General features: G+C 44.9%; 1 protein-coding gene across 2 annotated transcripts in view; it reads left to right on the forward strand.

Moving 5' to 3' along the window:
- Positions 1 to 12,438, forward strand: part of GRID1 (glutamate ionotropic receptor delta type subunit 1) — a 661,749-nt gene extending 649,311 nt beyond the window's left edge. For both annotated transcript variants that reach the window (XM_036223755.1, XM_036223756.1), the window contains 2 exons: positions 498 to 738; positions 9,727 to 12,438. In XM_036223755.1, coding sequence (XP_036079648.1) covers positions 498 to 738; positions 9,727 to 10,155 — 670 coding nt within the window. In that variant the 3' untranslated portion in view covers positions 10,156 to 12,438. The remainder of the gene's footprint in view (positions 1 to 497; positions 739 to 9,726) is intronic.
- The last annotated feature ends 838 nt before the right edge of the window (positions 12,439 to 13,276 follow it).

Genomic DNA, 13,276 nt, shown 5'->3' on the forward strand with positions numbered 1-13,276 from the left:
GCACAATGCAGGTGCTCCTTAAATTGAAAGAAAAAAGGAATGATTTGGTGAACCCTAATGGGAGAGACATAGGATACAGTTAATGAATTTTGAAGGAAAACATTGTTGTAAGCATGAACATCCTAAGTCCACAGTCTGAGCATATGTCTCATTCATTTTTTTATTTCCTGATTTCATCCTCAGAGCTTGCCCCAGGATCACATGGAAAGGGTCCTTATATGCTTTGCTATTAGACTTTATCTATGGGCAGCAAGACAGGGTGGACGAGGGCATCAAGGCTTTTGAGAAGGAGAGTGACAAAACTGGATGTGTATTTGGGACAAGCTCTCTGCTTGCAGAGAGGAGAATGGGTTGGGAGGGGAAAAGCTAAGGCAGAGAGCTGCTTCAATGGTTCCATGTTGTCTGCAGTGGGGCCAGCATGATGGGGAAGGGGCCAGGACCTTCATGGTGTATTGATGAGGCCAGCATTTGTGGCTCATGTGGATTGTATTTTGTAGGATCCTGGAGCTGCAAGACACCGGGGACCTGGATGTACTCAAGCAGAAGTGGTGGCCACACATGGGCCGCTGTGACCTCATCAGCCATGCCAGCGCCCAGGCAGATGGCAAGTCCCTCAAACTGCACAGCTTTGCTGGTGTCTTCTGCATCTTGGCTATTGGCCTCCTCCTTGCCTGTCTGGTGGCCGCTCTGGAATTGTGGTGGAATAGCAACCGGTGCCACCAGGAGGCCCCCAAAGAGGTCTGTGCTCTGGGTCCTGCTTCTCCTTTCTGCAGCCTAGAGGCAGGATAGACCCATTGGACCACTTGGAGGGGTGGGGGTTCTTCCAGTTAGTATTTACCCAAGTCATTTGTCTGGAGACAGCAGTATTTTATATTGGGTGATGGTGTCCTCACTTTACTTCAATTTTAAAGCCATAGAATAAATATATGGGATGTTTTCATTCTTGAACAAAGTGACAAGGCACCAGCCACGGCCACTAAAGTCTTATAGTGCGGGTACAGCATGAGCAGCACCAGAGAGTCCTTACTCACCCTGTCCCACCCATGTGCCTCCACCCTGACCTGGAAAGAACAACTGTAAGATAAAAGGAGACCACATTCCTTCCTGGTTCTCTTTGGCTTCTTACCACATGGCCTGCTCTACCAGCATGTGACGGGGGACCTGCCTCTGCCCCTCCCATTGTCCCTTACTCACTCCTCCTTGCAGGGCCTAGCCTTGCCCACTTTTTTCCAGGCACACCCACCACAAGGAATATTGTGACTGTCCAGATTCCAGGTTCCAGACATACTTCCTTCTTGTATGTGCCAACCACAAGCTGATTTTGCCCTTGACACCTCCTTCTTTTTGGGATTTTGCTCTTCTTTTCTTCAGGCTTGTTCTTTCTTTTTTTTTCTTTTTTTTTTTAAGCCTTCATAAAGTCTCCCTGGAGGCAACTTCTCTAAGGGAGGGTGGCAAGGAGTGTCATTTGGTGATGCTGCTTCACCAGCAGAAACCTACACAAAGGCATCATTGCACAAGCCCAGCCACTCTTTCGTAGGTCTGTCACTGCAAGTTATATATACCTCAACTACTTCTAAAATCACAGCTCCACTTACAGTTTATGTGGAGTCAAACAGGTAAAAACTTCAAACAAGAAGAAGTAAATTTACCAGCACTAAATCCAAAGAGGTAACTTTGGGTCATGGTCATCATCTCTGCCACCTGGAGAGACTAGCTGGCCACACCCCATATATCAGTCTAAAATGGAGCCCCAGGTACAGGTAGGGGTGAGGGCAGAGTCTCCACTCATATCAGGCATTGAACTCTCTGTCATCACACTTAGTTTTGCTGGAAGGGACTTGCGGTTTGACTCAGCATGTCTGAAATGTTTTGGCGACATCCTTCTTCCTCACATGCTTTCTATATACCTCCATGTAAGGAAACGCAAGACCTGCATCTTCCACAGTCTCATTGGCTTTCATATCACCCCTGGACCAAGGATAGAAGGAAGATATTTAAAGAAAACCCACTGAGAGGAATGGTCTTATCCCAAGCTTCTTTTGCTACTGGAAAATTTTCTGTGAAATCACTGGGAGAGACAGTAAATCATTCTGACAAATAGTTTTAAGGAAAAGCCACAAATGTCTCCATTTCCACCCTTCTCCCCTTCCATGTCATAGCCAAGACACCTTCATCTACTTCTCACAACCCAGATCTACATGTACAAAAGCATCAGTGGGCAGCTAGGGTGGGGTGGTTGTAGAGCCACTCCCAGTGGGCCCATGGAGGACTGGCTGACATTATACCTAGTTTCTGTGTGTGTGTGTGTGTGTGTGTGTGTGTGTGTGTGTGTGTGTGTGTTTCAAATTAAGTCCACAGCTTGATTGCCTCTGTGCAAATTCCTTTTGTCTCAAGGGAGCAGGAGAGATTCTCCAGGCAGGCAAGCTTTGCACTGTAGTGGAGGTGCTATCCTGGGATGGTGTGGACAGAATGGGAACCTAGGGCACACAGGCTCAGGTTCGTCCTCCAGAATGTCTTTTTGAGCCAGATACAGAGCGAGACCATCCTTCCTCTGGATTAGATGTCTTCATTTACTCTCAGTCACATCCCTTCATATCCCCTAGTTTAGTGTTTAGAGACAGGTCCAGCCTGAACAGCCCAGAATGAATAATCAGGCTGTGTATAACTGTGTGTGTGTGCACACACAGACAAAGGAGGGGGTAGGGAGAGAGATGAGAGAGAGAGAGAGAGAGAGAGAGAGAGAGAGAGAGAGAGAGAGAGAGAGAGATTGAGAGAGATTGGAGACATAGAAGGCAGAGGTGAAAAGGAGACAAAGACTTGGAAGCCAAGGGATGACCTAGCTGTGAGGAACAACTCCCTTCTTATCAGGAAAGGATCTTATTTTCCATTCTGACATCAGCATATGCCCTGGATCTTGGGCACAAGAGGTGAGGATGAAATACATTGGTCCTGCTTATAAAAATATGGAACTTTCTGCCCCAGCCACTGACTTGCTTCTGGATAGGAGTGAGAACAGAAGAAGAGGCATTTTGGAAAAGCACAGCAGCTGCCTTTCCTTCAGCCCCTTTGGGTGGTACATGGTAAAAGAAAGAAATATTCCATCTTGTTTCTGTTTTTATGGGTTTCTGATTTTCAAGTGAAGTTTCTCCTCCCTCTCCTTTTTTCTTTAATAAGTATGCCTATACAGACACAGCCCCTATCCTCAGGGGGCATATCTCCACATAGGCAGATGGGGCTGAGAAGTCAGCCAAGCAGTCTCCATTCTGTTGATCAGGGCTGCCCTAAAGTGAGCAGCAAGTTATATGGAATGCTAAGGGGCATCCAGATGCCAGGGTGTGGCAGGGTCATCGGGGTACTAGTTAGCTACCAGTTTAGAGCCTGGAGTTGTTAGAGCTATCAAAAGAATTCTACAAATCTTAGAGCTGGGATGTTTGGAAGTTGCCTTTTAGGCACGGTGAACAGTATGGAGGTAAACAAAGTCATCACACCTACCAGAGCTCTGAGGGCTGGAATGTTGACATCAGCAAGGAGATGAGAGTGGAGGGTGCTGGAGTAGGAAGCAGGGACTTACTCTGAAGGATTTATATGCCAGGGGGTTTGGACCTGATCATGCAGAAAATAGGAACGAGAAAAGAGTCTGAAACAATGTGATTTTAGAAGCATGTCTTTAAAAACTTTAACAAGTAAGGAGAGTATTTAATCCAGACCAAGTCTGTGTTACTTTTTGCCTGAGTTTTATGGAGCAGCATTTTCAATTAGGTGAGAATGTCTGGTTCATCTTAGAATGCTTTGTTTTTGGGCACTGGCTATATTTGTTAAGAGCCAGAAACCTGTATTTGGGTGCAGTCCTATCATGTTTAATAGCTTGTGCTGAGATGTTTTCAGGGTTTAGACCTCTGCATGAAGAAGGACAGTAATGTACATTCAGCTTCTTAATATTCATGGGGATTTGAGCTCTTATTTTTTCTAAGAAATCAGATGATTATGTAGTTTCTCAATGCAGGTGAGTGCACCAAGCTCTACAGATGCAGTAAAGAGCTACCCGCTGGATTTATGGGGGAAGTGGAGTCATTGCTCTGAGAATAAAATATTCATGAAATAAAGATGAGAACTGCACAAATGGGAGATGACATGAGGAGTGAGGGATGAATCATACATCACTGAGCTGGGAGCTTTGAATTCTCATTGCTTCCTGCCTTGCCTGCCCTCCCCAGCCCCTGCTTCCATAGCAGACGGGAGCTGACAGAGGCCAGGGTGGCCAAGCAGCAGTGGCAAAGGAGCATCCAGGGCTCTCTATTATGGCCAGTGGGCTGGCCTCTGCATGCCTCCACAACACATTCCTGCTCTCTGTGGAAGATTTGATCCCAGTGATACTTTCTTTAGCTTTACAACCTTCCCTTCTTCCACTCCTCTGATATAGATATTTTCTCTCCTGTACCTTTTTTTTTCTTTACATATGCAAACCTAGTGGTGTTGCCCTGAGGTTCGAAGAAGGTGTGCACAGTGTCTCATGCAGCACCTCCCCCATGAAATGTAGTTGGCGAATGGTGGCCAAAGGGCTACTCTTTTAAAGACCTTGTAATGGGCAGGAAGGGATACAGGAATGACCAGTCACATCTTAGGGCAACCTCCCTGTGGCAGGAAAATAACATGTTATCTTCTTAATTCTCCTTGAGTCTCTTCAACAACATTTGAAGAAGACATCCTTATCCCTGGGGAAATGGGACTCAGACACAGTATGGGCAGAACTAGGATATGAATGAGGTGTCTGCCACTGTGCCTTCCATCTGGTGTGTATAGGAGCAGGGGTTCCTACCTAGCGTTTTTCAGAGTTTAGAGAATGAAGAATGTAACTGAGAAATCTTCCCTGGGCCAGGATCCTGGTACCTAGCTAGGCATTTGCATCCTCTGAACCTATTTCTCTCTTCTGCTGAAAACTGAGTCTGACCCAATGGGTATACTGCTCATATTAGACCACTTAGCATGAGATTAAGGATCATAAGTGTTTCAGCCCTTAGCCCAAGGCCTTTCAGTAAAATGGCATAAACAGTTATCATACACCATCTCCAAACCAGCTCAGATGTAACTTCCCTCTGTAAAACTTCCCTACCCACCTCCATGGGCCACCTCCCTGTGTATATCCTCATGCTGGGGGTGATTCTTAATTGCCATTAATGGTATACCTGCCTGTCTCTGCTTCAAGTCTGCTGGCGCTTCCCACCTTTGCATTTCTATCGCTTTGCCTACTCTCTGGAACCATAGAAATTCTCATTAAGAGATGATGAATATAACTGAAGTATTGAGTACCTTCTATGTGCCAAGGACCAAGATGGATGCTTTACCAGGGACATTAGCTCATCTGGTAGTAGGAGCTCAAAAGTATTTATCGAATGAATGAACCAGTCTGGGCTCCTATAAAGAAAATGTTATTAATGTTAAATTGTTGTGTAAATCATTGCACCTGGATCAATGGCTTTCAATTCTTGCTGCACATCAGAGGTGATTAATCCTGGAGCTATTTCAGAATACAGATGCTTGATATCCATTCTCCAAAGGGTTGTATTAGGTAGATCTGGACAACTATAATTTCTAGAAGCTCCGTATGTGCTTTGATGTTTTTGCAAGGGTGAAAACACTAGTCTACACTATCCTTCCAAGTGGAAATTGAGGACATGCAGCCCACGTTTTGGAGCTGGGCAGATTTGAGTTTTGGTCATGATGCTTCACTTCCTGTGGAGTTGTGTAACCTTGAGCAAGACTTCACACCTAGCCTTGGTTCACTTCGTGTATACCTGCTCCAATCACCTATGACAGAAGGTTCTCCTTAGCTCCCCTCTCTCATTGTTGTCCCCTATAAAACCTTCGATTGAGTTCATCAGAATTCTTTCTTATACTCTGAAAAATTGCTCCTGAGACTGCTTTATTGACTTAACATCCAGCTTTTTGAGTTTTGCTCTTACTCAGCCATAATCTGACTCCCAGACAGCCCTTTGGGGTCAGGCAAGCCATTGGAGCAACATTTAAGATCACATTGATGGTGTTCCTCCCAGCCCTTGGGTCTCATTTACCACTTGATTGGTCTCAAAGATGCCTCCTACAAACATCCTAGGCAAGCGAGAGGTCTTTCAATACATTTTGTTTCTGCCCAACTTAAAGTAGGAGCCATTGGACGCCAAAGTCAGCTCTAACAAGTCCCACGTGTGACTGGCTGTTACATAGATGATAGTTTAGTTAATTGCCGTTTTCCAATACACTGTATTATTTCCACATTGGTGAACAGAAGCTTAATTACACAACTTTTTCTCTCTGAAAGACAATGCCTGAGAGAGAGTCCCCAGTAACCTCTGTTGGTGCATCTGTCATCATGTTTAATATGAGGTGAGAGACATAGAGCTGGAATTCAGCCGAATTCATGGATAAATGCAGTCAGTAAATTTTATGTCATATTCAGGGGTATTTGACTAGGTCAGTTACCCACGGTAAATTAATGAAGGCAGCAGCAAGTGTCCAAGTCTCTTTTCACAGCTGTCATTACCTGGTTGAACACCAAAACCTTGAGATAATGAGGGTATAAACTATGTAGTTAACATTAAAAAGTCCATTACTTGAATTTGCATAACATAATAGAATGCCTCATTTTGTCTAAAATATAGATAATTATTCTGATCACTACTGCCTTTTGCCTTGAACAAGCAAATTATTTCTGCCTCTTATTTTCCTGGCCAGGAGGCCACCAAAAATGACTTAGTGTATGCTAAATCTGTAGCTCCAGGTGATCTAAGAATACGGTACTCCCAGAGCTTTCAAACAAGGTAGTTTTCTCTAGTTCTCTGCATTTTAGCTCTGGCCCCTGAGCCGTGCAGGAGCAGAGAGTTTGGAGGACATGTTGGGAGACTCAGAAACAGGCTGCATGTGTTTTCCAGATAGGATACAGAGATGTTTGCTTTCGTTCTACTCATTTTCTTTTCCAATTAAACAACCCATACAATAATCTCATGATGGCACCTTCTTCTTTCAGGGTTTGTTTTCTGTTGAAGCTACCAGCAGGAACAGAGTTTGGGTAGAATGAGGTGCCACTGGTGAGAGAGGATGAATTTCTTGACTGTTATTTTACATGAGAGAAGCTTAATTTACATGAAGTTTGTTCAAGTGGTGTGGACATTTTCTCTGTGTCCTGACATGGACAGGTTACAGGCCAAGAATAACCTCAAGTAGGGGTCGATTCCTATTGCACAGCTTTGCAGTCCTTCTTGGAACTGCTTCATTTGTACTTAATTTGAGGCAAGAAAAAATATGAATCAAAGAAACTATTCAAGCTCTTTCTTTCAAAAATACCAACTCTAGGTTAATCAGGCCATCTCCACAACCACACTCTGGGTGGCCTTTACTCTAGAAGCTTTTATGCCACCTCATCAACTCCTCACAGCTCTGATTATTATGCTAGATTCATGCTTGTGCCCTACAACTTTTTAATACTCCTCTCCTCCCTTTCTCCAAACCTCCTCTTCCTTGTATTTCACTGGTGAAGAATTTCATCTCAGAGACCTCTTTTGCTCACATTTTTCTTCAGAGGATTCTGGGTGGCGCGTGTTCCCCCGAAGTTCTCCTTATGTTTGTTTCTCTAGCATTAAGTAGAGAAGAATTCTTTCACTTTGCTTCTACTGTCAGTGCTCTGCCTCATTATGGTCTTCTTTGACAGGAAGTTCTTCTTTATCTCTAGACCCCAGAGAAACAAGGAGCATCTCTTGAACACTTGTCTTGGTCCAGTGCTCATTTGACTTAGAAAAGGGGCCAGGCCTCTCTTCTAAATGCCAGAATCTAGAGTGAACACACCTAGGACTAAGACACTTGCCTCCCACTTTAAATTAGTTTACTCTTAAACTTTACTTCGTTCCATACCCAATGGGATCCTTAAAGCCCTGAAAGGAAAATAGAAAGTTGGAAAAGGCAAGAATATGCAACTAACAAGTTTTCCCAATGACCCTAGGACCTTTAGTCATCAGTTTTCCTTTGATGGAAAGTAAACACTCTGCCAGAAGGGCCAATTGGTTTATCCAGTCTTCTCCAAGCTCTGCTGGCTACAAAGAGAAAGGAAAGTTATGTTATTAAACCCTGGGAGTGCCTGAAATTATCTCTCAATTTATCCAACTTCTAGGCTTTCTGGTACCAGTCTTGTGCCTTCAATATATTTTGAAATAAAAATAGCCTGTAGATATAAATATTTACCAATAACGACAGCTCCGTAGGAGCTCAAAGTAGCCACCAAAATGGCCCTTAGATTTATGTGGTTTCTTTCTTCCTGAGTAGTGCTTGCTTGATTAGTCGTCAGTGAGGAGGAGTGGAGGAGGTAGGGGAGTAGGAGGAGGCGGCGGAGGAGAAGGCGAGAGAAGGCTAAGAAGTAAGAAGAAATCCTAGATCCTCCTCCTCCCCTCCTCCTCCTCCTCCTCCTTCTCCTCCTCCTTCTCCTCCTCCTCCTCCTCTTTCCTTTTGGATGCACATTCAGGAGTTTGACATTTCTTGTTTTTTCTAATAACTTTATAAGATGGACAGGGGAGAGGTTCTTCTTTCCACCGTGTAGACATCAATATTAGACAGCCTGTGGACTTCTGTCTCAGAGCGAAGCTGTGACATGGTATTTCTCTCGAAGTTTGACATCAGAGTAGTGTAGACAGTAGGCATGACCTTGCCTGGCACATCAGCAGCACTTATCATGCCTGAAAATAGGATTGCATTATCTAATATATCATTGAGGAACTGTTATGGCTCCTCCACTGGGTACCTGGTCTTCCTCATGAAGGGGAAACTGAGGAAGTAGATTACATTGTCTTTGTTATTAAGAAGCTTTAAAGCAGTTTGATGTCCTTGGTTTATTATGACATTGTAAAAAATTACCAAGTTATTTGAAGGAAATGACATCTATTCCATTTTATTTTTTAAGCATATAAATAAAACAATTTCCTTAATTCCATTCACCATATGGAGAGATCAGGTGTGAGGATCACCCATTTTGGCAGCCTCAAGACCTCTTGATACCAGGAAAGTCAGCAAACCCCTGGGAACTACCTTTCTTCACTGTCTCTATTCCATATCTCCATCCAAGAACCAGGCCTCATGAGTCTTTCAGACAGACACATGCCCTCTCTCAGACATCCCTGGAGATTTTGCTTAGGGAGAACATGGGCCTCAGGGTGAGGCAGGACTTCACTCCCTGCTTCCATTGCTGCCTCTGCCTCGTACTGGAGTTTTAACTCTGGGGAGCTCATTGACCTTTCTGAATTCAAGCTTCCTTTGTGTAGGGTAGGGTGAATATACCAAGTCTTTTGAGTATTATAAACTCTAAATGGTAAATACATGGGGGACATTAGAGTGTCTAGGACCATTCCCTTTTATTCCTATAGGACAACTTCTTCCTTCTCTCTGCCATTTCTTCAAAGCACCACTGGGTATGAAGGCAATGATTCTAACCAGGGTGCAAAGGGGAAGCACATGCTGCCAAGGCTGGCTTATGGATTCTTTGCTACCTAAAGACAATGTCCTAGGCTACTATTTTCTCAGATAGCTGAGGGTTGGCCATACAGCTGAGGGGAAGCGGAGAAAACGGGAGCATGCTCACTCACTGTCTGGCAAGCTGAACAGGCCTAATGTCCCCAGGCCTCCCAGAATTGTAGAAAGCCAAGCTTGGCTCATGGTAGGCCTGAGCCTAACCTTCTTGTGCTTTCCCTCCAGGACAAAGAAGTTAATTTGGAGCAAGTCCATCGGCGCATGAACAGTCTAATGGATGAAGATATTGCTCACAAGCAGATTTCCCCAGCGTCCATTGAGCTCTCAGCTCTGGAGATGGGGGGTCTGGCTCCCAGCCAGGCCTTGGAGCCCACGCGGGAGTACCAGAACACCCAGCTCTCAGTCAGCACCTTTCTGCCGGAGCAAAGCAGCCATGGTACCAGCCGGACACTCTCATCAGGGCCCAGCAGCAACCTACCACTGCCACTGAGCAGCTCGGCCACCATGCCCTCCATGCAGTGCAAACACAGGTCACCCAATGGGGGGCTGTTCCGCCAGAGCCCAGTGAAGACCCCCATCCCTATGTCTTTCCAGCCCGTGCCTGGAGGCGTCCTTCCAGAGGCTTTGGACACCTCCCATGGCACCTCCATCTGACCGTGCAGCCTGCCCTCCTGCCCACCCATTCGCCCACCCGACCAGCAGAGCTTTTTAATACAAGGAAACAACACAAACCACACACACACACACACACACACACACACACACATATACACACACACACGCACACACAAAGACTTTCATTTTTCTTGTACATACATGTAAATAATGACAGAATGGAGTGGGGTAAAAGTGTATTTTGAATATTCCCAATTTTCGAAGTCAGTAAAAAAACACAAAAACTGTATGAATGACTTTGTAAATTTTGTTCTATATGAATAAAATGGCAAATTACTTGTGATCATTCTGAAGTGCCAAAGAAGCCCCCTGTTCCTGAGCCTTTCTGAGGACAGGAGGGGTGATCAGATAAAGTGCCCCCTCTTGCTGGGGGAGAGGGAGATATGAGCAGGTCTTTTTAGAGGAGCCCCAAATGCTGCTTGCTGCCGTGTCCCACGGTTTCCTCCCACGTTCCTCCACTCCTGGCCCCTTGTTCTTCTTTTATCCCTCTCCGGTAAAGAGTGAGCCTTGAGCCATCATTGGCCTGGCCCACTGGGTCACTGTGCTGTAGAATGATCAACTGTTCCTGTCAGCCTGGGATTGAGGAGGCTCCCGGGACACAGAGCAGTTCTTTTAGTTGCCCCATTGTAGTCCTGAAAGAAGGGCCCATACTGATGGTTTCTGAGGGCTTTGATGCCAACATGCTTTACTGTTGGCCTTGTTTTTTACTTTGTTAACTAGAAGAATCAACAAGTGATAGAATATGAGAGAAGGGAAGCAGGCCCCATCATTGCCTCAGGGAGGCCAGAGCAGAGGTGGACTTGGCCTGGTGAAAGATCTGTGATATAGGAAAATGCAAGGTATGCTGTGTGGATTAGGTAAAGTGGTGGGAGGAGAGGCCAGGTAGAGGCAGAATATTTCTTTGGGTTTGAGACCTGTGCTTTCAGGTGAAAGAGGGAAGTGTGGTCACAGATGCAGGGAGTAGGAGCACTGTGGTTTCAGATAAAAGGATGCTGTTAGAAGAGTGGAGGGAGGGCCCCAGGTGAGCAGACTAGTGTTCTAGGTGATGGGGAGCCCTGGAAATAGATAAAAGTAACCATGTGCACTTAGGTAGAAATTCTGTGTGATGTGAAGACAAATATGTCCCATCTGCCAGGGAAGCAGCCCCCCAAATAAAAGGATGTCTCTGGGTCTTAAACCCTAAGGACAGTCTTCCATAGGGCCAGAACCCAGGACAGGTTCTCACACCCTGCTTTACCATCTCTCCTGACTTCCAGAAGCCCTCAAGCAGTGATCTAGCCCTTAGCAGGGGCCCTCCAGGCTGAAAGCATCTTATAGTCTCTGAGATTCCCAGGCCTATCCCTGAGCTGGTGAACCTACTGAGAAACTCTGCCTTCTAAGGTTATGACAACCTGACAGTACACCTCCCTCCATTGCCCTTTCTGGGGCAATAAAATGATAAAACCAGAGGAGCAACCACTAGGAGCAGAGTAATTTGAGTAATCTAAGTTGTATCAATTAGCTCTTCTCATTCTGAAAACTAAGGGGATTCTGCTCTCCTAACCTGCTGAGATGGTGAACACAGCCCACACCTGGCACCAAGATGAGTAGGGTTCCCTCCCCCCGGCAATAATCAGGGCGACAAGAGCCCAGGTCTGGTGATGGAGAAATACAAAGTCCTATTGATTGTCTCTCCTATAGCCTTGTAGAATTACTCCAGAGATGTATTTATGAGGGTGATAAGTAGCCCAGGATTGATTTCTTTCCTAAAGTCCCGAGCGACATGATTGAGCAGTAAGGAACAGCTGCATCAGATAGTCAGCTAAAAACACCCTGGGGAGGAGAGTGTTTATAATTATGTTATTTATCTCTGGATGCTGAGAATGTCCTGATATTAGTGCTACCAGGTGATCCATTAACATTTCTCCAATCAGAGTGTGTAGAGCCAGGAGCTGGGCACATATTCACAGTGATACCTAGGTGGGCTTCAGCTGTTATCCTGAGAAAGACCAGGCTTCATTTTCTTTCCATCAGCACTTTAGGGGCCCAGCCCTGGATGGTCAGTTTTTCATATATATATATCTATTTTTTTAATCAAATTGTGGTCTCACTGCCTTATCTCACACCCAAGTCTGTGTTTCTCCGCAAGATGATCTGTCTTCTGGGGTATACCATGGATGTTTTCTAGGACAGCTTTTGCTTAGAATGGGTGTCAGAGAAAGGAGAGAGATGGAATGTGGTGTCTGTGTGTGTGTGTGTGTGTGTGTGTGTGTGTGTGAGAGAGAGAGAGAGAGAGAGAGAGAAAGAGAGAGAGAGAGAGAGAGCGAGCGCACATCTTTGAGAGAAAGATATTTGCTTAAAAAAAACACACAAAATCCCTTAACACCTCATGGTGTTATTCTTCACCGTGTTCATGTTATTTTTCAAATTTTCTACCTTTGACATGAGGGGAAATGATTGATATTTAAATAAGTTCTCTAGAAAAAAATCTCCCCAACTCAGAATTTTGTGTCAGCTCAGAATGTATCATTTTTTCATGCTTTGCTCTTTGGATTTATAACTCTGTTTAGACTACTCCATACATTTTAGGTATATTTTGTGCCTTCAGACACTGCGAATAATAATCAGCATTTGGATTAAAATTGTTTAATAATAAAACTTGACTTTGCTCCCTACCCTCTTCTTCTCTGGGGTGAAGAAATGCTCTCTGCTTATTCCTGGGCATGCTGTGGCCAGGCTGGATTCTGTCCCATTGGTGCGAACAGTCATGAGTGAAACTTTGCTTACCAAGTAAGTCTCAAATATGCCTGGGGAAGGAGACATGCTCTTCTTGCCTTTGTATATCCAGTCACCCTACGTTGACCACGGGGCAATGTAAGGTACAGGCTGAGAAGCAATTCTAATTTTTGGTTTCCTACATGTTTCCTTGAAAATGTGAGTTCTTGGAAATCTCTTAGGAAAGAATTTGGCCATGCCATACAGAGAAGTGTTTCCATTGCCTTATGGAATGAAAGTCCTTTTAAATGTCAGCTGACTTTGTTTCTTCTCTCATCTCTATACTCACACATACCTCAGGTAAAGTGTTCCCTTGTGCTTGCACTTCAGCCTTAAGGGGTTGTCA

Source organism: Rousettus aegyptiacus, unplaced genomic scaffold (assembly GCF_014176215.1).
Source record: "Rousettus aegyptiacus isolate mRouAeg1 unplaced genomic scaffold, mRouAeg1.p scaffold_m13_p_6, whole genome shotgun sequence".
NCBI classification, from domain to species: Eukaryota; Metazoa; Chordata; class Mammalia; order Chiroptera; family Pteropodidae; genus Rousettus; species Rousettus aegyptiacus.